Source organism: Gymnoscopelus microlampas (assembly GCF_963454915.1).
Source record: "Gymnoscopelus microlampas genome assembly, chromosome: 18".
NCBI lineage: Eukaryota > Metazoa > Chordata > Actinopteri > Myctophiformes > Myctophidae > Gymnoscopelus > Gymnoscopelus microlampas.
Genome location: NC_139955.1, coordinates 7,742,702 through 7,770,631, shown reverse-complemented (window position 1 = coordinate 7,770,631; position 27,930 = coordinate 7,742,702). Strand labels below are relative to the sequence as shown.

Sequence of the window (27,930 nt, the reverse complement as noted above, 5' to 3'; positions counted from 1 at the left end):
AAAGTTAACATTATGCAGAATGTCCCATTTCACAAATGTATAAAATTAGAAAAAAAAAAATGAAAATAGCAGATTTACAAGCTCATCTACAAGCGTCGCATCACGATATATATAGGGCTGTTAATGTTTTGTAATAATAATCAAAATCTATAAAGTAACTAGCAACTAAAGTGTTAAAATAATTGTAGTGGAGTGAAAGTACAATATTTGCCTCTGAGATGTAGTCGAGTAGAAGTAAAAGTACTGAAAATGGGAAATACTCCAGCAAAGTAAACAATACCTCAAAATTGTACTTAAGTACAGTATATGAGTAAATGTACTTAGTTACTTTACACTACTGCTGGGGCATCAGAGCCACCGGGCCCTGGGAAAGCATGGGCGGCATCCGGTGGCTGAGTGGGTTACTGGGGGCAATAGAACCCCTCAGGTATGGGGGGGTAGTATCCTAGGCCAGTGGTTCTCACCCCCAAGGACCCTAAAAGACCTTAAGGACCCCCAAATTAATATGTATTTGGCCGCGGACCCCAAAATATTTTGTGCCAGGGACCGCCAAACAAGAGTTGTGTTGCTAAAATATTTAAAAAATACTCTATACTAGATTTTTGGAAAATAGCAGATCAACACGTCACATCGTGGCACATTGTGAGCTTGTAGATCAGCAATTTTCAGAAAATCTTAGCTAGTTTATATTGGGTAAAAGTGGTTAAACTGACTATGATGCTATATTACATTACATTACATTACAGTCATTTAGCAGACGCTTTTATCCAAAGCGACTTACAATAAGTGCATTCAACATAGGTAGGGAACGAAACTACTAATCACCAGAAGTCTTAAGTGCATTTCCTGCAAAAACAAGCAACCAAGAGTATACCTAGCGCTAAGGTAAAAGTGCTATATATCAGCTACCTACTTTCTTAAACAGATGAGACAAAATAGCAAAATCAAATGAGCACGAGCTAATACAAAAAGTGTATCAACTAAACAAGATCCAATAAAACGATACAACAATAAAACAAGAGTTCGTACAACTAGTTAACAACAAGTAAGCCAGACAAAGAGGAAGGGTAGTGTTCCCTGAAGAGGTGGGTTTTCAGCCTGCGGCGAAAGATGGGCAGTGACTCTGCTGTCCTGACATCAGTGGGAAGTTCATTCCACCACTGTGGGCCAGAACAGAAAAAAGTTGTGACCGTGTCGATCGACCAGAAGGACCCTTGAGTGACGGGGCAATCAGTCGCCCCGAGGTGGCAGACCGAAGTGGTCGGGCAGGGGTGTAGGCATCGACCATAGCCCGGAGGTAAGAAGGAGCTGTTCCTTTCACTGCCCTATAGGCTAGCACCAGGGTTTTAAACTGGATCCGAGCTGCTACAGGGAGCCAGTGTAGAGAACGGAGAAGGATAGTTGTGTGGGAGAACTTGGGGCGGTTGAACACCAGACAAGCTGCAGCTTTCTGAACAAGCTCCAGAGGTCTGATGGCAGATGCCGGAGCACCAGCCAGGGGGGGGTTGCAGTAGTCCAGGCGGGAGATGACAAGAGCCTGGATGAGCACCTGGGCTGCCTTCTCCGTGAGGAAGGGGCGAATCCTCCTGATGTTGTAGAGGAGGAATCTGCAGGACCGTGTCACTGATGCGATGTTTGCCGAGAACGACAGTTGATCGTCCAGGGTCACACCCAGATTCTTCGCAGTCCGAGTTGACGTCACCACAGCATTATCAATGGTGATAGCCATGTCTCGGTGCGGACAGCGCTTCCCCGGGAGGAACATCAGCTCGGTCTTGTCCAGGTTGAGCTTCAGGTGCAGTGTCGACATCCACTCCGAGATGTCAGCCAGACAAGCAGCAATGCGTGCCTCCACTTGTGTGTCAGAGGGGGGGAATGAGAGGATCAGCTGGGTGTCATCGGCATAGCAGTGGTAGGAAAAGCCATGGGAGTGGATGACAGCACCAAGAGATGTAGTGTAGAGAGAGAAAAGAAGAGGACCCAGGGTGGGGTCCTTTGAGACCCTCTGCCCTAGGCTGTTAGCGGCTGGGAGAGACTTCCCAGCATTCCTCGGGGCACATCCTGGGAAATGCTGCGTTTCATTGTGGTTACTAATGAGTTAAGTATGTGCAAGGGAATATGTTTCACTGTTGTTTGTTGTATTTAAGGTGTATTTATCGCGTCACCGCGATAAGAGAGATAATAACAAGGGGTGACCATGCCCCTCCCGTCGGTCGTTTGGTGTTCTCAGCTCACGTGGGGTTCAATGAGAGCTGAGTTCACATGCACGCAGGCATGCTCATCATTCGTGCATGAGCCTGTAGTGTGTATCCCGGAAGTGTTTAAATTAATAGCAAATGTGGCGTTTTGGAAGTAACGAGGACACCGACCGGATATGAGACACATGGATTTAAACTGTGAGAGTTGTTTTGGAGGGGGGGCATACGTGGGAGGCATGCGTTAATCCGACAGACCTTTTCTCCGACTATGTGGCATCCGCGTGCGGTTAGGGTTAGGGTTTAGTATTGGAAACGTAGGAGCGCTGCGCTGTCGGAGGAATGCGCTGTCGGACTAACGTACTGCACCCGGCATACGTAAGTCCGACATCCCATTACTCCGACTACGTGGCTTCCGCGTGCGGTTAGGGTTAGGGTTAGGGTTTGGTATAGGGTTAGTATAGTAAACGTCGGAGGCATGCGCTGTCGGAGGAATGGTCTGTCGGACTAACGTATTGCACCCGTTTTGGAGTTCATAGTCAGATTTCTTTCATATAGTTCTTTGCTGTTGTTAATCTTGGATCCCTATTTTCTTCAATTCATCAAGCATTATCTTTTTTGGATTCTTAATTCACTGTGAGGGTTGTGATACAAACAAAATATATTAATTCAAGGCTTCACAGGGTGAGTAAATGATTGAAAGAAAGGTCATTTGGGGCATGAAGTTAAGTTAATGTAACACAATAAGCAACTGCTGACAATGACCCTGAATAACAACTGTGTGGGTAAATACATCACCATTATGTTCACGGAGATTCACTTCAACTTTCTAATTTCTACTGGAAATTGCCAACCCCTAGTGTTCCCATTTAACCTTGAATTGGGCCCCTTCCTTGCTTCCTTCACAGGTGTTACCAATGACACTAATGAAGGTTCTGTTCCATTTAGTGTAGCACAGTGGTTCTCAAACTTTTTAATTTCAAGGACCCCCATAACTCTCAGAGTTACAGCCTCTCAAGGAACCATGAGGGTCCCTGGACCACACTTTGAGACCCACTAGTATTTCTAGTGAGCCAACATGCACAATATCAGCACCCTGACTCTGTTTGACCAGAATGGAACAGAGGCTTCATTAGTATCATTGGTAACACTTGTGAAGGAAGTCAGAAGAGGCCAAATTTTTCTCCAAAATGGCTGCTGTGCATAGAGCCTATTAAGTTATTTTGTGCATATTTTCGCATTTTTTGCAGATTAATCTGAGTGCATCTCAATCCATGCCTGTCCATCTACTACATGTGACACATGTTATACTGTAGTTAAGTGTTTTCATACATTTATTAACGCTGTCAACCTGGCATCCCTATCTTGGGCATGTCATTATAGGCACACCCCCTCCCCCCGGGTGGCAACTTATTTTTGCTCCCTATTTTTGAGACCGTATTCCACACCCCTGCAATATGTAAATTCAAGATGGAGTAAACATGCATATATAGATTCTGTTTATCGCTACTGCTGCCAAGCTGCCGACAGCAGAGCGTAGCCTTTGCCTTGAGGCACACCTCAACCTTGTAAGATGAAGGGGCTCGTCTCAGCTCCTTGCATAATAACCATGCTTTAAAAAAGAGATACCGAGTGAAGAATGACGTCTCTTCTATCAATTGAGGTCCGACGGGGGATGAATTGGATGCCTATCTACCGATATATCGGCCATTATTTGATTGGTATCGGCAATTATGCACCCAATGTATCCATTTTTACCACTTTCAACCTGGTGGCCCTATTTTGGGCATTTCATTGGGACAAAATGTTCTAAAGTTTTCACAAATTCCCAAAATAGCAGATCTACAAGCTCAGTTTTTCAAATTGATCTGAAAATGTTTAACTGTTTGACAAAATATCGGTCAAAACATCGGTAATCGTGGTCTAGGATTCTCTGCGGTCTCTAAATTGGGATACCAAAACTCTGGTATCGGTCGGACTCTACCCCAATACCTGTAGTTTCCAGAATACCAAGCAGCAAGCACTCTCTCTCAGGCTGAAAAACAACATGTGCATTGACGTCATGATATTCTTTTCACCAATTTCAGTGAGTGCTTTTCCACATGAAGGAATAAAGATCTACTCATCCCTGACCTCGTACCGGCAATGTCACCTCTGTTAATAATGGCTTTCATGAGTCAATAACCCCCGAAGCAACACAATTCTTTTCAAATCCAAGGGAAAGGCTGGAGGAATTGGATATTAATTGTATTCCACTAGAGTTGATTGCCTGTGTGTTTGTGCAAGTGACTGTGCCTGTGCCAGTGCGAGCTTGTGTGTGTGTGTGTGTGTGTGTGTGTGTGTGTGTGTGTGTGTGTGTGTGTGTGTGTGTGTGTGTGTGTGTGTGTGTGTGTGTGTGTGTGTGTGTGTGTGTGTGTGTGTGTGTGTGTGTGTGTGTGTGTGTGTGTGGAGTGGGGGAACTGCATGGGCTGGTGAATCACAAATCTATTTTGGTATGGGAGAGAAGAGAGAAGCTGAGCCTATAATTACAGTCATGTCAGTGATGGGAACTCCCATGGAGAAGAGACGGACGCAGCACGCAGGTACAGGAGAGTCGCACGCACACGCACACACACACACACACACACACACACACACACACACACACACACACACACACACACACACACAGGATTCTGTCCGTCTGTCTCTTGAGATGCCAATATATGGAGATAGCTGGCATGATAGTACTGACTGACATCATAGATGAGAAACAAATGTTGATGGTTCAAGAGTTATAGACTGAAAATGCTGTGCTGTAGTTTAAGAGTTATAGGCCAAATTGTGATGTGGGCTTGTACAGCACCACCATGAGGCCGATTTGAACAATTTCAGACCTACGAAGAACTTGTGCACACACACAAGTTTCACACCGATCGGTCCAGCAGGTAGCCTGAGATAAGCTGCACACAGACAGAAAGACACGGACAGTAAAAACATAATCCCTCACCTCGGCACTTCCGGGCTGGCGGGGATAATAACCTCCTGCATGATGAACATTACACCTTCATATGTTGGTGTAAATTATACATTTGAAAAATATCAAATGCACATTCAAATGTTACAGTCTGGGACTCGGAAGCTCTGATGATGATTAGAATATAAACCGGATGTGAAGCCTCCTCCCCACTTCCATTTCGTCTTTACAGTCGCGTGGATTTATCCTAATATAAATACAAATCATCTACGTATATTTACCTAGCTGTTTAGCAGAAATGGAAATTAAAGAATAAAATGTAAAGATATTTTAAAATATATTTTTCTGAACGGAAGTGCCAGTTTCCTCTCTCGGATTTTGGGAGTTGTAGTTCCAGACTCTATATAGCATTCAGAGATTGTGGAATAGTTGTCTGGCTACGCGAGACTACTGTCGGGTAGACACCTAGCTTATGGAACTGCTACTTTTGATGCTTTTGTGTGACGCTGTAGTATGATCAAGTAGGGTATACGAAAAACACATGAGAAATACGCATGTGGGGTTCACATGCACACGCAGGCATGTTCCTCAGTCGTGCATGACCCAGAAGTGTTTTAAATAGTAAAGTTGCAGGGGAAATGTGGTGTTTTGAGGACACAAAAAAACGCCTTCTAAAACATCGTTTTTGTCTAACTGTCACAAAATAAATTACTTCTCAGCTTCTGTAGCAGATGGAAACATGAAATGAAAGCATATGAGAAATATGCTTGTAAGAAATTAATTAAAGCATACTGTGTGTGTGTGTGTGTGTGTGTGTGTGTGTGTGTGTGTGTGTGTGTGTGTGTGTGTGTGTGTGTGTGTGTGTGTGTGTGTGTGTGTGTGTGTGTGTGTGTGTGTGTGTGTGTGTGTGTGTGTGTGTGTGTGTGTGTGTGTGTGTGTGTGTGGAGAGAGAGCGTATATTTTGAGTATATAGTAATACCTTTTCTATACTGTTGCTTCACTGCACCAATGTCACTGACAGTAATTCCTCGCAACATACCTGGCAATTTCTGCGACATGTTTTCATCATCCTCTAGTGCAGCAGTCTATTCACCTGGTATGGCGTAGCCTTGGCTTCATTCAGCTCAGCTCGAGGCTGTGGGCACAGACAGAGAATACAAAACTGAATGTTTTATTCAGTTAAAATGTTGTTAATTTATCAGTGTGTTTTGAGTCAAGTGTGTGTAGAGTTGTCTGCTCTCTTCGGCTGTGAAAAATCAACACCCCAGAGAGAAAAGAACCCTGGATAGGTATTACAGAAATATTATGCAAGAGACACTTTAAATGCACCCATTGATTCCGGTGCATTCATGCTTATTGCTTCGGTGTGTTAGACAGCACCGCCAAATGTTTTAGTGTCAGGATATTCATGTGCAGCCAGCCATGAATATCAGCGGTGTGTTTACTGTCTGACCGTGACCGGAAGCGTGTCTGTGTGCAGACAGGTCACACATTAAAGGGAAAAACCTGAATAAATGACTGGAGAAACACTTCCATACAGGCATACTGCAAGCAATTAACATTGTATCATGCTCTGTGGTCTTTTATAAAACTGCTGAACAGGCCCAGATGACCTCGATTTCGATCAAACTCACACTGGACTGAACCCACTCTCCATTCATGGAAAGACAGTAGAACAGGTTGATCATTTTAAATAACTTGGACTCATCTAGTCTTCTTGGACAATAGACTCCATACACGATCCCATTAAAGACTCCATCCTATAAGCTAAGAGCGCTGTTGCCCCTCACCTCTTGTTATTACTCTACAAGAGCATTATTCAACCTATTCTGTTGTACTGTTCACCATGTTTTTCAATATATTTGACAATGTCTAACAAGAGTAGGCTATTACGCTTATTGTCTCCAAGATTATTGGCCTTCCCACACCCACACTTTCTGATATGAATGATAAAGCTATCACACGCATAGCACTCACAATAGTAAATTACACTCATCATGCCCTCAACCGTCACTTTACAACCATGCCATCTGGACGGAGATACAGGACTTTGAGATGGGAAAATGTTCGTCCACTCATCCATTGCAGCGCTAAACAAACAGCCTCGCTGATGTTGTTTGTGTACTGTTGTGTGCTATATATATATATATATATATATATATATATATATATATATATATATATATATATATATATATATATATATATATATATAGCAAGCTTAATTGTATTGCTGCTGCAAAATATTTACTCTCATGTACACAAGATGTAATAAAGAAACCTTGAACATTACAAAATGTCAGTGACAGTGCCTCAGTTTCACCGATTTATTTTTGGAAACATACAACTTCTTTTGCTTTGATGTCATAATAAAGAAACCTCGAACTAAAAAAACAGCACACACATGTTCAATTTGGCCTACAAATATATAAACTTCGTCAGTGCAATGAACGGAGGAGTTGGATTCACCTTCCCAGAAAAATACTTTAAAAACTCAATAAAAAGATTTGTCTGTCTCTGTCTCTGTCAGAAACCTTGGTGCTGGTGGTATTGCGTAACAATGCAGTTGCCTGTTTCGCGTTCTGTTTCGCCTTACTAGCTTTCAAACTCACAAAATAGTCTTTGTCCTTTGTGGCGATTTCTTCATGGTTGGTCTCAAGGTGACGTTTCATGTTATTGGGAACCATAGCACTGTTTGCGAGCTTGTCTCCGCACACAATGCACAGTGGAATAGGAGGATTAGATGGGTCCCCCATAAAAGTGAAGCCAAACTTCATGTAGTCATCACGGTGCTTCACTTTTATCCGATGATGAAATACTTCTATCCTGGTGGGAGTGGTCTCTTCCAGAATGACGATACCCCCCTCCACAGCAGGGCACAAGGGGTCACTGAATGGTTTGATGAGAATGAAAATGATGTGAATCGTATTCTATGGCCTTGTTTCACCCGATCTCAACCCATTTGAACACAGGAGATTTTGGACTGATTTGATAGACAGCGCTCCAACAACATCATAAAAACACTAAATGAGCAAATATTTGTGTTAGAAATGTGTTCCATCTTGACCTTTTGTTTTGCATTTGTCTGCATGTATTTTCATCTATACATGTTTGTTACTGTGTATGAATGTATATTGTTGAACTATTAAGTTGTGCCTGCCTGTCTGCTGTTAAGTTTAGTCAACATGCTAGGCCTATAGCACTTGGCAATAAGGCCTATAGCACCTACTGCATGTGAATCCAATATGTCCATGTACCCTGTACAGTACACACAATAAATCCCCAGTAACATGAGCCTCTTCCAATAACAATATAGAAAGATACCCTATACAATATTTCAGCCGCATTGCAAACAAACAACAACCACCAACGAAACACTCCAGACATGATTAAACACTTTCAGCACCACAGCAAATAAACAGCGACAAGTAGCCTACACCAAGGGTTCCCAAACCTTTCAGGCCATGAACCCCTAAATAATCATATTTGAACTGGGGACCCCCCCCCACCACCCTGGCAAGCACTTGGAATTGTAGGAGTTGGGGCATTACATTTAGTTTGACTCCAGATAAATATTGTGAAATCTACAAGCTCACAACGGCTCTGCACTGGCCTACACCACATTATCATTCATTCAGAGCATCATATACCTCTATGTCGTCTGTTGCAGTTTTCTAAGCAAAACGTTACAGTTGGATAAAGTGGGTAATTGGTGTCAGGAATCATGGAAAAGGGGTACTGACTGAGCAAAAAAAGAGTTTGAACCAGTGGGTTGTGTATGTTTGGCTTTAGAGTCCCTTGTGGCTCAAATCCAGACATTACATAAGCTACAGCAAATCTAAAATACAGAACAAATAAGAATAGAAGCACAAAAATAAACACTGACCTAACGTGTCTCACAAATCTTGCATTGGCAGTGAAGAATATGATGTCAGCAATTATAGGGCAGTGGCTCTGAAACTTTTAAATTTCAAGGACCCCCATAACTCTGAGGGTGCACAAATACGGGTCCATTTGGTTCCAATTGTACACTCTCTCTCATAGTTATTATAGACCCGGCACGGTTAAGGGTCTGTTTGGAACCCCCTCAAGGAACCCTGAGGTTTACACTGGCTGTGATTGCTTTTCAAGGCATTTGAGCAGTCTAGTAGTAGTTCACAGTGGTGGAAAGTAACTAAGTACATTTACTGTACTATTTAAGTACTGTACTTATGTACAATTTTGAGGTGCTTTTACTTTACTTTTACTTTTTAACTAGAGTATTTCTAATTTGCAATACTTTTACTTCTACTCCACTAATTCTCAGAGGCAAATATTGTACTTTTTACTCTACTGCAATTATTTGAAAACTTTAGTTACTAGTTAATTTGTACATTTGAATTATCATTACAAAACATACATTAACCACAGCCCTATTTAAACTTTGGCTACTTGAAAATAGCAGATGCACAAGCTCACAATGCATCGCTGTGCAATGCATTGTGAGCTTGTAGATCTGCTATTTTCAAAAGATTTTTTATAAATGATATACATATGATAACCTTCTGCATAGCGAGTACTTTTACTTTTGGTACTTTAATTATATTTTGATGCCAATACTTTTGTACTTTTACTCAAGTAAATTTAGAATTACCAGACTTTTACTTGTAACAGAGTATTTCCACACTGTGGTACTGCTACTTTTACTTAAGTACAACATTTTAGTACTTTTCCCACATCGATTTTCACATTTACGTATCTATGATAGTCTTGGGCTGCACCCCCCAGAGTGCCCTGGACTTTCACCAGTTAAGTAATTCTCCGTACATGTACAAGTGCAGTTAATGCAGCTGAAGGTAATAACAATAGTCTATTAGTTGTGGGTGTGTTTCATTTAGGTATTTCTGTGGGGCAGTGAGTGAGTCAGTTAACTGTACAGGAGTTATCCATGATGACACAGAACACCCAGATCACCCCCACAATGAATGTTGTTACCTTCAGCTGTAATCACAATACCTGTCAAAACCGGTCAAAATGCTGTGAAAGCATTTTAAATTGTTTCACTTGCGATGGCGCTGCTGAAATGCTGGGGGGGGGGGGGGGGGGGGGGGGTCATACTATAATACTAGGCATACTGCATATACTCTGCACGGGGTACATTGTTTAATGCAAAGTTGATTTGATGAGAGGTTGCTTGCTATAGACCATATTCACACGGCGGCCATATTGCCATTAAGTCAATGAAATGCCACCTCAGTTGCCACAGCAACAGGGTTGCATTTTCAATGTTAAATTCCAAAATGGCCACCGTGTAAATATGGTCTATTTAGCATGTTGCTAAGAAGACTGATACTAGGTTTGATGTTTACCTGGTATCTTAGTTACATTGGTGCACTAAAGTGTTTTCTTTGCACTCTGTTTACATGACCATTTACCTTGTGATTTGTTGATGTCACTATGTGTGTGTGTGTGTGTGTGTGTGTGTGTGCGTGCGTGCGTGCGTGCGTGCGTGCGTGCGTGCGTGCGTGCGTGCGCGTGCGTGTGTGTGTGAGAGAGAGAAAGAAAGTGTGTGTGCAATAAAGGCAGCTTGACCTTCATTATGGCTGGAATTACAGTATGTGAGAGTGCCATGGGACCACACAGGGAGAGCAGGCAGGGGTCAAACCCACCCTGCATTGCTGCTCAGAGGGGAGGGAGTAGGGGTTTATTAGCGATTAGCGCTGAGCCCCAGAGGGGGCCAGTCTCAATTACTGCACACAGCATGCTAACCCAGTCACTGGGAAGTGACTGCATATGCTGCCACTTTACAACCAATGTCATGGTGTGACATCTGGAGAAGACGTCACGGTCTTACAGAGACTTCTTTCTCTCCTCTCCTCCCCTCTCTTCTCAAGCTCTCCTCTCCCCTCTTCTCAAGCTCTCCTCCCTTTTCCTCTCCTCTCCTCTCCTCCCCTCCCCCCAGGTAGTCTGTTCTCAATGTAAATATGTGTGTGAACTGTGAACACGTAGATTCCTTTAAGCAGCGTGCACTGGCTAATTTCTTGTTTCCATGGCCACAGAGAAAGCTGTCAGTATGTCAGATACTACTGTATAAAGCAACCCATGTTTTTGCACAGAAGAACAGACACACTTTATACAGTGCACACACACACACACACACACACACACACACACACACACACACACACACACACACACACACACACACACACACACACACCTTCAACCACTCAAATGCACAGCTGCCAAACTATAAATATCCTATTCCACTTGAAACAAATGCAGATTTATAATGAGCAGCAGCAACAAAACTAACAGAAAGTTTGTTTTAGAAAATGTAACTTTTTGCTGACTTGAGAAGTTCACATCAAGCCTCCATGCAAGGAAAAGGGCAATATACTGTTACTGTACTCACTGCTGCGGAGTGTCTCCAGGGCACACTAAGAGAAAGGCATTACTTCATAATCCCCCCATCATGATATAATGAAAATCATTACACAAAAGCCATGACAACAGACAAATTCATGGAAAGCAGCCAGTAATGCAGATGTCCCTCTGTGGCATCATGGACGAGAGAGAAAGTGAGAGAGATATTAATCTTTGTTTTCTTACTTAGACAGAAGGCGCTACCCCTGGGTGGAGGGGGGGGCATCTTTCTCTTATCCGAAGCTGCTCTTAACAGGTCTGGAGCTAAAAATGACATCAGTCACTGGCGATCCTTGTGGAACCGTTATCCCCCCTATACCACAACTCAGAGAAACATAATGAGGCCATCACTAGACATTCCTTTCCAATGGGGGAAAACAACTTTACACAATATATCGTGTTTCATTCTGTACATTTTTGTGTGGTGAAGGAACACTAACAGTATTTCCATGAGGCTAGGTTTATGATAGGCCCTAGCACAACAGGTTCTGTCTAGAAGAGGCCCAGCCAAACAGTCACGCCCCTCCAGTAATCCGCAATATCTGAGGAACACACACACAAACACACACACACATACAACTAATACGCATAATACAGGACCCAATCGTCTTTCCCCACATGCAACTTAAGACAATTGGATTAACTCTTGGACTGAAACGAGGCTTCCCCCCACCCCCGTGCCCCCCACGCCATGCGCATCACCTGAAAGTGTTTGGTAAACGTGTCATCTCCCATGACAACACCGGCCTGATGAATGAAACCGAACCAATGAGGACTTGAGTAACCAACGTCAACAGTGCCAGCTTAACGGAAGGGCTTTGGGTGCTGAAGCACAGGGCACCAACCTTGGGGGGGGGGGCATCAAACAGCGTGGAGAAAGTGAAAGAAGACGTAGCTATTGCCGAAAAGCGCCGACATTTAGAAGCAGCGGCTGCTGAAGGAGTGCTGAAACTGTGAAACACGCCGGTGAAGCGTCAATAGGTTCTATGCACAGCAGCCATATTGGAAAGAAATTGGGCCTTCACAGGTGTTACCAATGATACTAATGAAGGCTCTGTTCCATTCTGGTCAGGGTGCTGATAACGTGCATGTTGGCTCACTAGAAATACTCCATTTTGGTTCCCAAATGGCCCCTTATGGTGGGTGTGTAACTCAGAGAGTGTACAAATGGAACCAAGTGGACCCTTACGGGTCCATTTGGTTCCATTTGTACACTCTCAGAGGTATGGGGGTCCTTGAAAATAAGACAACCACTATGCCATACTAAATGGAACAGAGCCTTAAAGGTATAGGGTAAGTGATATTTTTTGGTTAAAACAAAAAGTATTTTGTTGAAAGGTTAAAATACTATATTCTAATAGTAATCATTGCTATAGTGTGTTTTTTCAGTAACAGATGTCTCCCTGTCTCTCCAGCTCTTTAATAAACATAAAATACATTTTTCGGTAGGTGTCAAAATCTCAGCCAATCAGGAGAAAGTACCCATTTTTAAGCTTAATTTGTATCGTGTTCCAGTTCCAATTTTGTCTGCTCATTTCTCTGTGTCATCACTTCCAATTTCACTTGTTTAATCTGTATCCTGATTGAGTTGTCTGTCCTGGTTGGATAAAATTGGAAACTGAAACGAAAATGCATTTTCTGTTTAATAAAGAGGTGGAGATACAAGGAGACTCCTAATACTGAACAAACACTCTATAGCAATGAGTACTATCAGAATATAGAGCTATTTAACAATTATTTTAACCAACGCAAATCACTTACCCTACCTTTATTAGTATTATTGGTAACACCTGTGAAGGAAGTAAGGAAGGGGCCCAATTCCTTCCCAATATGGCTGCTGTGCATATAGAGCCTATTGACAGCCCTAACATTACCTATTTCAAGCAAGTTTCTGCATTTTGATTTTCATACCAAACTGAATGGAAAACACTGGCTTCCACAAATCATGGTATGCTCTTTGGAAAATAGACGGCAGTAATGTCAAGTGTACAGTCAGTCAGTGAGTCATAATCAATAAAGTAAACAGGCCAGAACCCTGGTATGGTCCTTTAAGTGCAGAGATACACAATGTGCAAAAACAGATGCAGCGAGGCATTGGAGCTTGTGAAAAATATGAGCGCTGACTGCTCCAGCTGTGTGTCTGACAGCAGAGTACAAGCCTGAGCTTTGGAGATGCATTGAGTTTGAAGCAGTGCTTGGGTCAAGCTGATTCAGAACCAGGCGGCCTATATTGCAGAGTGACCTTTCATTCACTGATCAAATTGACGGGTTTGTGAAAAGGCTCTGCAATCTCGCTGGCAGATCCACCAGATAGCTGGCAGTGCTGCAAGCTGGACAGCAAAACAAAAGAGAATGAAGTCTGTCTCTGAAGAGAGGGCTGGCGGAGAGGCGGTGGTGTTTGTTTTTGCCTCCCCAGAGTTTGGTTTCACAGCCTACCTTGTCTTTTTAGCCATCTGACAGCTTATACAGAGGCTATCATAACAATGGAGCTATCGCTGCAGGATGGGTTGGGTTGGAGCGTATATTCTTTTGTTTTAATGTATTTATTAAACAGGGGGACAAAAGCATAACAAACACCATAAAAGGCTGTTTAAATACTTTTGAGCTCTACTCAGCAAAAATGCTGATTTTCAGAGGACAGACAGTATAAGTAATAGATACTTAAAGGATAGATATGAGAATTCGGGGAAAAGAGAGATTGTAAGTTTGTCTAGCTTGGCCCTGAGGCAGCCCAAATATTGCAGCATCACCCAGGGAACCCCCCCCCCCCCCCCCCAGCAGGAAATTATTATACAGCCGTTTCAAGCCATGGAGAGATGAATTATTGTATCAATTTAGCAAAAGATTGTTTCAGATTACTGTACCTCTGCAAAAGAAAGATATACATAATTATTTTTGAATCTGGGAAGAGGACTTTCGCAGTTTGTGATGACACACATGATTAGGGGGTCTGTCTTGTTGTTGAGAACCAAGGAAGAAGAGTACTGTTTATGCAGGTGCATGCGGGTGCATGCGTGCATACACACACACACACACACACACACACACACACACACACGCATGTTTACCTGGGTGGTCATTTGCCCCCGCCCACCATAACAGTGAATTAGAGCAAAGGTCAAACTAAGCTTGTCAACAGCTTACTCATAAGTTGAACCACAGTTCATCCTTCAAAGACCACTCATTATATAGCCTACACAATGTTGAAACGAGTTTAGAAAGATTTGAAAATTCTTGAAAAATGTTAGTACTTTTACTTTGGTACTGTAAGTATATTTTGATGCCAATACTTTTGTACTTTCACTCAAGTCTTTACTTGTAAACAAGGTATTTTTATATTGTGGTATTGCTAATTTTACTCAAGTAAACAAAATCTGTGATCTTCTTCCACGACTGCTCTCCTCACGTTTGGTTCCATGCCTCCATCATCAGTGAAACTGCATGGCGGCGTGGGCGTTGCATTTGAACATTTGAACAGTGGCCGGTGTTAAGTGGCACCCGGTGCCATCTGGCCTCCTCTCACCACAGTGCAGGTGATTCAGACGTCAGTGACAGACAGCGTGAGAGCAAACCTCTTGTGGTTTCAAGGGGATTGTACATCAACAATGCACAGCATCACACACATACACACAAACAAGCACACACACACACACACACACACACACACGACACTGCACATCTAATCAGCCATGTTTAATTCTCCAAGTGTTCCTAGAATCAGAGAGGTACAGGTACAACAAGGCACAAGGGTGTTGGGAGGACACTTGAGGATGTTGTGTTCACAAAGTCATCATTACCAGCGTCACCCACCACCTGCACACCACAAACCAGCATAATTAACTCCTGCTGTGTTTATTATCTTTTTTATGCAGCGCTCTTCAATTTCTTCAATCCTTCTCTTTCCGCTCGTCTCTCTTTATGTTCCGTACACTCACACGTCCTCCTTCCACCTGGGCCTGCTTCATGGCTTGGCTCTTACAGGTTTTCAATTGAGGCTCCAGTCTGCTCCCAGAGCCGTGCGGAATACTAATCTAAACATTATGAGACAATAAACATCTCATTTAGACCCAACCCGTGTCTCATTCCACCTTGGGAATTGAACGAGAGTTCAGTCACTTTGCCCCGTTTCTCCTCATCTGTCATTTCCGCTCTCTCTCATTGTTTACTCTCACCTTTCTTTTACATTTTTAAATAACCCTATTAACCCTATTCCCCTTTCCTCAATCACCTCCATGTCCTCGATCATTGTTGCTCTCAGTGCTGGAAGAAGAACTTAATTTTTTTACTCAACTAGAAGTAGCGATATCACAATATAAAAAATACTCTGTTACAAGTAAAGGTCCTGTATTAAAAAACTGAAAGTACCAAAGTAAACGTTTCCAACATTTGTCCAAATGTGTTTGTTAATGTATGTTTTGTAATAATATTTTTACTGTATGAAGTAACTAGTAATGAGATGTAGAGATGCAGCAGAATAGAAGTATGAAATATCTAAAAATGGAAATACTGAAGTAAAGTAAAAGTATCTCAAAATGTTACTCAAGTACAGTAGGCTACTTGAGTAAATGTGCTTGGTAAATTTCCACCACTGGTTGCTGTCCATCTCCCTCTCTCCCTCATCAGTACCTCACCAACACCACACTCTGTTCCCTCTCCTCTGAAAGGTGTGTGCTCAGCCCAGAGCCCCCTTCATCCCCTGTGTGTTCCTTCCTATCCTACAATTTCATTCTCCACTTGATTTGATTGCCCAAACCACAGCTTTCTCGCTGCAGGCTTAGTTTGAGGTCTTGGCTTCTTCATCTTCCAGGGGAATAAAAGTGTTGAAATATTGCATAGGGTGCATGTATACTTGATTATTTATTGACGGTGTCTTTGTGTTCTGCACCAGACAGGATGCTTGTACTGTATAGGATGTAGGACATGTCTTTATACTTTGATTAACATTATTGTGAGGTTACTCTTCTGTACAGGTTGTACTTCTATGCCCTTTTTACTTCTACTCCACTACATCTCAGAGGCAAATTAACTTTTTGTACTTTTTACTCCACTACAATTGTTTGAATACATTATTTACTTTTCTGAGTTAGAACGTATTATGAGCTTGTAGATCTTCTATTTTCGAAAGATTTTTAGAATTTGGTTACTTTTACTTTGGTACTTTTATATTTTATGCCAATACTTAAATTATTTTACTCAAGTAAAATGTTGAACACTGACCGTTTAACCTGTTTAACAAGAGCATTTTTATATTGGGGCATAGTTTGAATTAAGTAACAAATCTGAGTAGCCTACTACTTACACCACTGGCAACTGATGGAGAGAGACAGGGAGGGAAGGGAAGGGAGATGGAGAGGTGAGAGACAGAATCAAGGTCCCCATGGAGGATAGCACCCCACCCCCCCACTCCGTGAACGCTGATGACGCACAGAACAGAAAGGAAGGGGCTCTATGCTGGCAGGCAGACCTTCAGCGTCACACCCATATCTCCCTATGCCATGCCTGTGTCGCTACAACATGGATGACAACATGGATGACACAAACAGAGAGAGAGAGAGAGAGAGAGAGAGAGAGAGAGTTAGTCACAGTTTTGGGATACTGGAAGAGTGGGCGCCTACAGTACATAACATTGTGGGCACCTCAGTGTTAGATGTAAAAGATTATAAGAAGAAGAAGAATTTGGAAAATGGTCTGAATTGAGGTAAGTTTACATGTTTTAAACATGCACGGTACATCATTTTCAGACCTAAATGTACCCTTCAACTTCTTGTTTATATCCAAAATGACTGGCCAGGCACAGGTTTTGTAGCAATGTGTAGCAAATGTATTGACATATTAGGCCTTAAATGTCAAATGTTCAAGCATGTTCAAACTATGCATACTTTACATCACTTCAGATTTTCCTAATTCTTTATTTTTCTTTTTATACATTTCGGGGAAAATAGCCAATTGTAGGCTACATTGGGGTGCCCACAATATTTAAGTTCCCACTCTTCCGGTTACTGTGTTTTGTGTTCTGAAACAGTGATTTGATCCTATCACAATAATCCAACTAAAGGTGGGATGTAAGAAAGAGAGAAATTAAAAGATGGAAGATTAAAGAGAGTTAAAATGAATATTTGATCATTCCATGTATTTGCTCCACAGATAATGACACACACCTACATGAAGGTTCATACAATGACAGAAGCATCTCCTTGATAGTCAGGATCCTTCTGTATTTTTTATGTAAGTTGATGGATCCACCTTTATGTGCCCTTATCTGTCTTGGCTGCTGTAATGATTGAATTTATCCCAGCACAATCAATAAAATGCAATCTCAATCTCTCAACTATAGCACTGCATCTAGATGATAAAAAAAGGGAAAGAAAATCTAGTCAGTTATGCTAGCTGTCCAATGACCTAACAAATGGATGATCTTAGTTGTGCCATGTCAAGTCAATGCATGTTTCTTTTTTATAGCCCTTAATTACGGTTACAGTTACAAAGGGCTTCATAGACAGGCATTTATCAGAGGAAATAACTGACCCACTGTCCTAGACCCTCAATTGGGTGAAGAAAGACTCCTATCACAAGTAAAAACTGTTGACAGGAAGAGGAAAGGAAGAAACCCCAGGAAGCTTCACAAAAGAGGGGACCCCCTTCCAGGGTGGACAGGTGCCGAGTGGGCGACATCCACATGCAAAAGAGACAAAAGTACAAAACTATTACAGTAGTTGTCTACTAGCACATTATGCACAATAGTATAAGTATTATTATTGATAAATAAAACACAATGAGGGATTTAAGAGTCCTTAAAGTTCACAAAGCAGATACCGTATATTTCCAAATACTAGCCTGGGCGTTTAATACGCACAATTGATTTGGACCCCGGGTGTTTAAAAGGAACCTGGCGGCTATTTGCAGCAGGCTTTTATTTCTTTTTGCACCAGCCTGCACCGGGCCATTATTTGGTTACATCCAATTAGGCTGAAGAAACTGCAAATAATTATAGCCCCGGTGTTTGCACTGACCCAAATTAGGCTGAAGAAACTGCAAATAATAGCCCCGGTGTTTGCACTGACCCTACTATTTGGAAATATACGGTAGATAGATAGATAGATAGATAGATAGATAGATAGATAGTAGTAGTATAAAAAGATTAAAATAAATAAAAGCTACCACCAGTAATATGAATAGTTCTTTCATCAATGATGAATATATGTATAGTAGCCTACTGTACACTTGATATGAGGCTGATATGTGTACAGTACAGTATCAACCAGCCTACTCGGAGTGTATATGGATAATATATGTACAGTATATAAATAATTATGTACAGTCAATCAACAGTAACAGCATACAATAGCAGCAATATACCATCTGCCGGCAGTAAAACATTTCCACCAGCACTCTGTCCAGTTGCCATGTGGAGCTGAGTGACAGACAGTGGTGGACAGTAATGTAAAAGTAAAAGTAAAGTAAAGTATTTATTTTTTGATACTTTCTCTTGTAGTTGAGAAATATTTGACCAGGAGTATCTACAGTATACTGTGCCTCAAGTACTGGGGTTAAGTACTTTGTCCACCACATGGTGACAGAGATCAGTTGAGGATACATAGCCGAGAGTGGAAGGTTTGGGTAAATCTCATAAGCCACCTAGTGTTAGTTAAGTTAAAGTGTTCTGGACAACGATCCTCGCTGATCCGTCCTCATCTCATTTGGACATCACTTCTACTCCGGTGTGTCTGTAATTGTTTGGGCTGAGCGATAAGTCAATGTTATGGTTTATTGTCTATCAGTGGAACATTATCGAGATGATATAACAATAATGGGATGTGACATTCACAGTTGTGTTACTGTATGTCTACATTTATTGTTGCAACCCTGTTAAACTCAAACTTTGACAAAAGTTATAAAGGGTTATTTTAAAATATCTGAAAAGTTTTGACAAAACACAACTTTACCACGCAATTCATTGTAGTGATAGACCTTTATTTATCCTTTGAGGGAAATTCAGTTGTCACAGCAGCAATATGAGTGAACAACATACATTTTGTTAACAATTATTTTGAAAAAATAAGGCATATGATATCGACTATTGTGATATTGATTGCTATCCTGGGTGACTACTACCTCTGAATGGGCCCTCAGGCAATTCACGGACCTCCACACAGGTAATTTACTGACATAAATGTCAAGTGCTGTATACCATTCTCTGACAGTTTTGGAAGCGGTGTGAGCTCATAAAACATTTAGGGACAGCCTCTCCGTCTTGGAGATGAAACAGGCTCTAAAATGTTGCTGCAGTGTTGTAATGGTTTATGGTGGAGTTCCACACATCTGTCATGTGCCAGAGCCACCACCCATAAAGGTCAGAGGAATTTTTCAGAGTTAGCAGCACATTGAGCTTGTACACCCATGCAATTGATTGGAGGTGTGGGTGTGCTGGGGATGAATGATGGCCCTGAATGCAAGGATGGGGTTCAGACCATTAACTCTGAATGTACAGACAAGACAAACATTGTGTAGTAGGCCCCAAGGAAGCACGCTCATTCTATTATAATGCAGAGTTGAATGAGAGGTCTGTGTGTCCATCTAGTGTTTAGTAATGGTAATGGCCTTCACAAGGTTGGACATTGTACGGGGATTTCCTCATCTAAACTAGAATTAAAATGAGGATGTCAGCAAGGCTTTGTTCGTGGGTGCATCATCGTCCAGCCCCACGGCAGTGTAGTCATTAGTCAACACATTTTAAGTACTTCCTCAAACTAAAGCATTAAGAGATAGGGAAGTAAAAAACAACCACCACCCCACCCCAAACAACAAAAAACACTTCATCTGGTTTGACCACCATTTTTTTATTTGGCATAATTTAAAATCATCTCACTGTTAGTTCATTTATACAAATATGCTTTTTGTTATATATAAAACAATTACAAATAGATTTCTACAAATCAAGTTCCCAGTGTAAAAGTGTAGTACCACGCACACGGTAGCATACAGACAGCTCCGGGACACAGACAAAGAGCCCCACAGGTGTGTTCCACTTCCACGGCGTCTCTGAATGACGTTCAGAAACACAAGCTCACCACAGTTGACAGTTTGACACATTACACGTACACTTTAGCCCGACTTTCATACTCCATCGTACGACGGTATCGCGTGCCGGAAATAGCAGACCTACGTGCCTTCACCATTAATTGGTTCTCCAGGCCAGGGTGGTCTTCTCGCTCGCTCGACACGATCTTCAAAAGCCTCACCAGGCCAAAAGAGGCGTTTTTAACCACTTGAACCACAGCATGCCTATTCTTGGGGTAACATTCGCTAAAAATGACCAATCTACATGCTCACATGAGCTTGTAGATCGGCTATTTTTAGGGAAGAGATTTGGTGTAGATGGAAAAAAAGCGTTGTAACTCAGGTCTGTGTTACTAAGAATAGAGGGTTTAAGTGGTTAAGACTGATAATGGTGTGGAGATACAAAATCAAATTTGTACGTCACATACTGATGCGACACGCCTTGGGCATGTAGATCAGCTATTTCCGGCGTACGGCGGAGCATAAATTAAGCATTACATTCACCCCTCCACACATTAAGTCATATGGATCTGTTAAGACGTCACACTTCCTCTCCACAGACCTCAGACCAACGGAATCATTGTTGTTATACGAAACCTGGCACCCGTGTCACGCTTCATTTTTGCTATACTTTACACAGACAAGCCACATTCAAAAGTTTACTTATAATAACAGTATGCCCTGTTCATATGAGTACATGAAAATAACTGACAAAAAAACGGTATAGTAAAAAGGTCTACTGTTATTGACCGCTGTGGGCATCAAGCAACCAATTTGTTTTTTTTAAAATTCATAAAATGGAATATAAAAATGTCTCAGATTGGCGAACAAGGCACTTTCCACTAAAGAGTTCTTGCCACACTTATGTGTGAGTTATGGTGTGCCTGTAAGCCTTGGCCTTATTGCTTCTGCACAACGCAGGGATGTAAACCACTCTCTGTTCAGAAGAACAGTGGGCTAAGAGCACTCCGTTTCACACACCAGGCATATCAAATCAGACCTGAGTTGACATCGGTTTACCACCTGTGTGTCACGAGACAGTCTGAGAATGGGCGTTTTTCAACAGGAAGTATTGCATAAAGTTTCTGAAATACACATGAAACTGAAACCAGAGTTGGTTTACCCTGTATCAAACACAGACAGGCCTGGTGGCACTTGCAGCACTACAACAAGAGCCTTTGAGTTTGATAGAGGGGCTCTGCTACAGTCTTTGGTTTAGATAAGGCACCTGACAATTTGTTTTCTTTTAAAGGCCCCTTAGATGCGGTAAGGAACTAAACCTGCATTTATACCAGGCTATGGCAGTCATGGCACTAAAGATTCTCTGAGATTAAATGATGATCAGTAAACCAACACAAAAGTAGGCTATAGCCTATCAACAATCAATTAAATCAGTCAAACCTATTTATGGCATTGCAAGTATGGTAATTTGAATTTCAATCCTGTATTGAGTTATAATCTGTTGAGAGAAATGTAAGGCGACAAACGTAATTGACAGGGAAACTTATGCACCCTGGTTTATCAAATCCAAGTATATTAGCTAGACAACACAATATATCATCTTACGGATCAATTGGACATAGGTTATAACAAAAATATTCAACTTTGGCCATGATCACACGCATGGGTTAAAAACAAAAGTGGGGAGAAAAACAACCATCAGAGTAAATTCAACATACTTAGCCAAAAACAGTCACTGGATGATCCTACCCTGTCAGTAAGCTATGCTTAGGAGTGGTTTAAACAGCACTCAGTGTGAGCCTGAAAGCGTTAAGACAAAGCCAGAGCAGAGCGGCACCACAACCAGAGGCTTCCTGACAATGACATTTTGACAAACCAAGTACTGGCAGCGGTTCATTCGTCAGGCCATTATGGACACCCGCTCCTCCATTACAGGAGAAGGGCAAACGGTTGGCTGATTTTAATGATCCAGGGCTTATCTCTCCCAGGGCCTATTGGCTCGACTGTGCGCTGCGGAAGGAGAGACTGGCAGCTCTCACGTGCCACAGGAGAGACTGCAGCTCTTGAGTTTAACCTCTAATCTGTGCACACTGGAATTTACCTTGGAGACGTCACACCTCGGCTGTGGCCAGATGGCTTAGAATTAAACGTTGCGTTCACCCTCTACATGCCGTTTACCTCTGAAAGGGCAAATGAGGGCATGATTCAGGGTCAGGTGGGGAAGTTATTTTGAAACTGTTGAGATGCACCCGAGGTGAGAGTTTGAGGTAGTCATTATTGCTCTACCTGAACAAAAGGCAGATCTCTTCTCTCCAGTCAAACAGGGCAGCCTGGTTGGTTTGCTTATTATTATGGCTTGTGACAAGCACAGTCAGCATGAGATTTTATAAGGCAAAGCAATAGAAACTATTAATCTAGAAGATGAAACATTTGTTGGGAAAAAAGGGTGTAAATATCAAAAGTTAAAAGACAAAGAGACCAAGAAAGAGAGAAGATCCACTCTGTAGCCTCTGTTTTGGCATCATAAGTCACTTTGGTGTTGATGGAATGAAATCCCCCCCAGGAGATGAATGAGGGAAGAGAGGAGCGCACAGAGGAGCTGAATGAAGAGTCTACACTGGTAGAGGTGGAGGCAGCTAGACAACGACAAGGACCTCCTGGTCCCACATCCCCTCTCTCTCCTCCCCCTCCGCAAGTCCGAGTCCGGGAACCGTTCGTCCATTACAACAGCACACACTTCTTGGTGTTCTTTTTCGTGACGGGGTACAACACGGCCCGCACGGCCTCGGCAAACACCTCCCTGACGCCCTCCTGCAGAAGGGCAGAGCACTCCATGTACTTGACCGCGCCTATCTGCTTGGCCAGAGCGTTGCCCTGCTGCTGGCTGGTGGGCGCCAGACTCTGCTCCTTCAGCTTCTTCACAGTCTCGGCGTCGCCTCGCAGGTCCCTCTTCGTGCCCACCAGCAGGATGGGCACGTTGGGGCAGTGGTGGGACACCTCCGGGTGCCACTTGTGCCTGACGTTGGCGTGGGACGAGGGGCTGCCGATGGAGAAGCAGATGATGAAGACGTTGGTCTGGGGGTAGGAGAGCGTGCGCAGGCGGTCGTACTCCTCCTGGCCCGCCGTGTCCCACAGGTTGAGGCTGACCGTGCGGCCGTCCACGCTCATCTGGGCGCTGTAATTGTCGAACACGGTGGGAATGTACTCCTCTGGGAAGGCGTTGGTGGTATAGGAGATGAGCAGGCAGGTTTTACCCACCGCCCCGTCGCCCACCACCACACACTTTATGGTCTGCATCCTGCCTTCAACCACTGGGGCTGCAGCACCTAGGAAAACAGAACTATGAGTAAAATGAGTGTAATATACCTGTTCACCATATTGTGGCTGTTGGGTGGGTGGAAACCTTATATGTCCAAAACAAATTACTTTTCAGGAAATGGAATAAAGAACCTGTGTTCTAGTGGATCCAGTGTAGTTATCATTTAGTCACAAGCTCTTCTCAATAAATATGTATAAAACCCGCAGACACACTTGACCACTTCCACTTTCAGTACTCTTCTAAAATAGCAGAAATAGCCAAACTAAAACTACAAGCTCACTAGTTTTGCAAGACACCGCCTCAAACCATTGCCATTCCCATGAATATTTGGAATATCTGACCAGCTTGTACATGTGTATATTTTCACTCTCAGGAATATCTGACCCATTTTATTATTGTCCTTTATCTAATAGTCTTCTTACATTTCCTGAAAACTACAGATGATGGAGCTTGTACAAAAAAATATATGTTTCACCACTTTTCACCCACTTCTTTAAACCGGCGATGTGACAATAATGTTGATGCAGTCTACGTTAATACAAATAGCCATCGTTTCCACATTTCCTATTATGGCAGATTGCATCATAAACATGATAAATACAATCTTTCACGCACAAACACGAATTGTTACCACAAACCCAAAACAGCTTTTGGTTCTGTTTAACTGCGGATGAGAGCTAAACTAACCGTTAGCTGATCGACGAGCATAGATTGTGATTTAATACCATCTCCCCAGAGACTTTGCTTCTTGGTTGATACACGATCGAAGCATATCGACAGATTCCAAAACTGAGAAAAAACAACTATTTGGTGTCAAGTACTTTACGGTGTTATTGGACTTAATAACAGTCCCCAAGCCACTAGGCGTTCCCTCACTGGCTAACGGTGCTAGCATCAAGCTAAGGAACTAGCACAAGCTAACTAAGTTAGCAAACAAGTTGGAAGTTACTTCGCAAACGCAATTTCTAGACATTTCTGTTCTTGTAACAATCAATAAACTCGCAGTTCATCTTATTAATTACATATTACATCATTCTGAAAACGCAGTTTGCGCTAACACGCAGACTTTGAAGCTCTTTATAAACTTACCGCCACTTAGCTTTGGAGCTCTTTACGCCTCGTACAGTCAGTCAATCACAGACAGCCGCATCCGGGGAGTTGTCCATTACGTAACCTGGCCGCGCTGCACCACGGGAGTTGTGGTCTTTACTCATTGGTGCCAGATGTTAGGAGAGAAATAAGCAACCAGGGTCTAGGGAAACAAGCCCAAAAGAAGCAAATAGGGCAGACTAGGCAGGGTCCAGGGACGTGCTGGCCACTGGGAAATTTAGGCTGTATGCACAGCAGCCATATTGGGAAGATATTGGGCCTCTTCTTACTTCCTTCAGTTCACAGGTCTTACCAATGATACTAATGAAGGCTCTGTTCCATTCTGGTCAGGGTGCCGATATTGTGCATGTTGGCTCATTGGAAACACTCCATTTTGGTTCCCAAATGGCCCCTTATGGTGGGTGTGTAACTCTGAGTTATGGGGGTCCTTGAAAATAAGACAACCACTATGCCACACTAAATGGAACAGAGCCTTCATTAGTATCATTGGTAACACCTGTGAAGGAAGTAAGGAAGGGGCCCAATTCATTCCCAATATGGCTGCTGTGCATAGAGCCTAACGGCCGCCGTTTAAAAAAAAATGTGGAAACAAGCCCAAATAATCTACTACACTTTAGAAACAAGCCCCCCGCCCAGCAATTTACCAGAACAACAAGCCCAACGTCGCTTACATTAAGCGGACATGGCAACGCTGGTTTTATTTCATCATAGCGGCATCTGGCACTAGATGGCACTGGTGAGCCGTGTTAGTTTTCTGTTATTGTGAAACGGTCATTTTAAAGTCCAAATTAAACTCACTGCGACAACACACAGGCAGTGGTGGTAAAAGTACTCACATTTCTTACTTAAGTAAAAGTATCAATACTGCAATGTAGAAATACTCTGTTACAAGTAAAAGTCCGGAATTAAAAATGTATTTGAGTAAAAGTACAAAAGTATTAGGATCAAAATGTACTTAACGTACAAAAAGTAGAGAGTACTCATTATTCAGAATGTCCCATTTCACAGGTTTACAAATGTGTAAAATGTCTAAAAACTCTTTTGAAAATAGCAGATATTTTGCTTATTATATATATTATTCTTTATCATGCTTTTAAGTTTTATCATGCTTTAAAGTAGTAGTTTTAAATGTAGTTTGTGTCTTTTATAGTGACCTAGGAATATGTATTGGCTGTATGTTGTCTTTTAACCACTGCACAAAACAAGTTCCGAAAGGAAAATAAAGTTGTTTGAAGTTGAAGTTGAAGATCTATACAAGCTATTTTCAAATGGCCGAAGTGTATATAGGGCTGAAGTGGTTATAATGCATGTTTTGTAATCATCAAAATCTACAGAGTAACTTGTAACTAAAGTTTTCAAATAATTGTAGTGAAAAGTACAATATTTGTAGTGGAGTAGAAGTAAAAGTACTGAAAATTGGAAATACTCCAGTAAAGTAAAAACAATACCTCAAAATTGTACTTAAGTACAGTACTTGAGTAATGTACTTAGTTACTTGGCACCACAGCACACAAGAAACATAACATGTAGCTATACATTTTAAGTACTTGACAAAGTGCACTTTAATAGCAATGCGTTGCTCTATTAAAATGTAGACATCTTCCAAGAAATTCAAAGATTTTCCAGGAATTTCCCCCCAAAAAATCAATAGTGAAAATGCTTTGTGAGTTGTAGATCTCGAGTTTTGAAATAGGGCTTCAGGGGTCAATTCATAATGTACCTTTTCCCATTCTAGAAATGTAGTGGAGTTTTAAAAAATGGTACAATATTTGTCTTTGAAATGTAGTGGAGTTAAAGTAAGTATCCAAAAATACTAATACTCAAGTAAAGTACAGATACTAAAACAAAATGTACTAGTAAATGGATTTTGTTACGGTCCACCACTGTGTAGTATCGTCATCACCACCATTATGCTGCTGCTGTGTGTTCAGGGGAAGAGGTGGGTGTGCCATGTCATGGAATTTGACAAATGTTGGGCTGATCCCAAAAGCTGACCCCCTTGACCTAAAAAAAAATAACAGCATGGTTCTTTTTGAAGCTGTGTAGATTACAAAGCACTGATTAGTAGCCTACCTGCATTTTAAAAGTGACATCTGCAGAAAAGGGGCGTTTTCCCAAGGCTATATGTCATGTTGTCACTGGTGGAAGCCGGTTCTCACATCATAACATTTAGCTGAAAGTAGGATGGGTGCAGTTTACGTATACATACACCTACTACTCCCTTTAGTCTTGCTTTGTGGTTTCTACTTTCTACTAAACAAACAGTGGTGGACAAAATACTCCTCAAGGGGGTTCCACGGGGTCCCCAGCTACATGATTGATAGTTAGGAACCAAATGTTTCCCTAGAGGTCGGTGGGTGTACACATTGGAGCCAGGGTCCATTTGGTGCATTTGTATCTGTTGCTTCTGTGCTCCATTAGCGAGAACCCGGATTATATTACAAAATGAAAATGAAGTGGATTCTGCCATTTGGGGAATGTAAAATGGCTGCATTAAATAACAGTTGAAGGAAGTTCTCTAGCCCACTGGTTCTCGACCGTGGGGTCCATGGATCCCCAGGTACGGAGTTTGTCTGTACGAGTGTACCACTTGGAACCAAATGGACCTTTTTGCACACTCTGAGTTATATTAATGCTAAGGAGTGTGTGTGTGTGTGTGTGTGTGTGTGTGTGTGTGTGTGTGTGTGTGTGTGTGTGTGTGTGTGTGTGTGTGTGTGTGTGTGTGTGTGTGTGTGTGTGTGTGTGTGTGTGTGTATATATATATATATGGTTCAGAAATAACTGAACTAAAGGCTCGGTCTGTTACGATTGACCAACGCACATACATCACACACAGAGATGGGTCAGTAAAAGGTCTTGGTTTGGTTTGTACAGCCCATATATCACTTATTCACCTTTAGACATCATAGTATTCTTCTCACCAAGTC

At 42.2% G+C, this 27,930-nt stretch overlaps 1 protein-coding gene across 1 annotated transcript; it reads right to left on the bottom strand.

The window, feature by feature from the left end:
• Nucleotides 1-20,372: 20,372 nt before the first annotated feature.
• Nucleotides 20,373-25,056, bottom strand: rhogd (ras homolog gene family, member Gd). The gene is made up of 2 exons (XM_084041461.1): nucleotides 24,983-25,056; nucleotides 20,373-23,900 (listed from the first exon to the last, which is right to left on the bottom strand). The coding sequence occupies exon 2, from the start codon at nucleotides 23,869-23,871 to the stop codon at nucleotides 23,296-23,298; it is 576 nt and encodes a 191-aa protein (XP_083897587.1). The 5' UTR covers nucleotides 23,872-23,900; nucleotides 24,983-25,056; the 3' UTR covers nucleotides 20,373-23,295.
• Between the last annotated feature and the right edge of the window lie 2,874 nt (nucleotides 25,057-27,930).

What these genes read in the sequence shown, in the direction of transcription:
- rhogd (XM_084041461.1), bottom strand. Translation starts at nt 23,871, where the DNA reads ATGCAGACCATAAAGTGTGTGGTGGTGGGCGACGGGGCGGTGGGTAAA.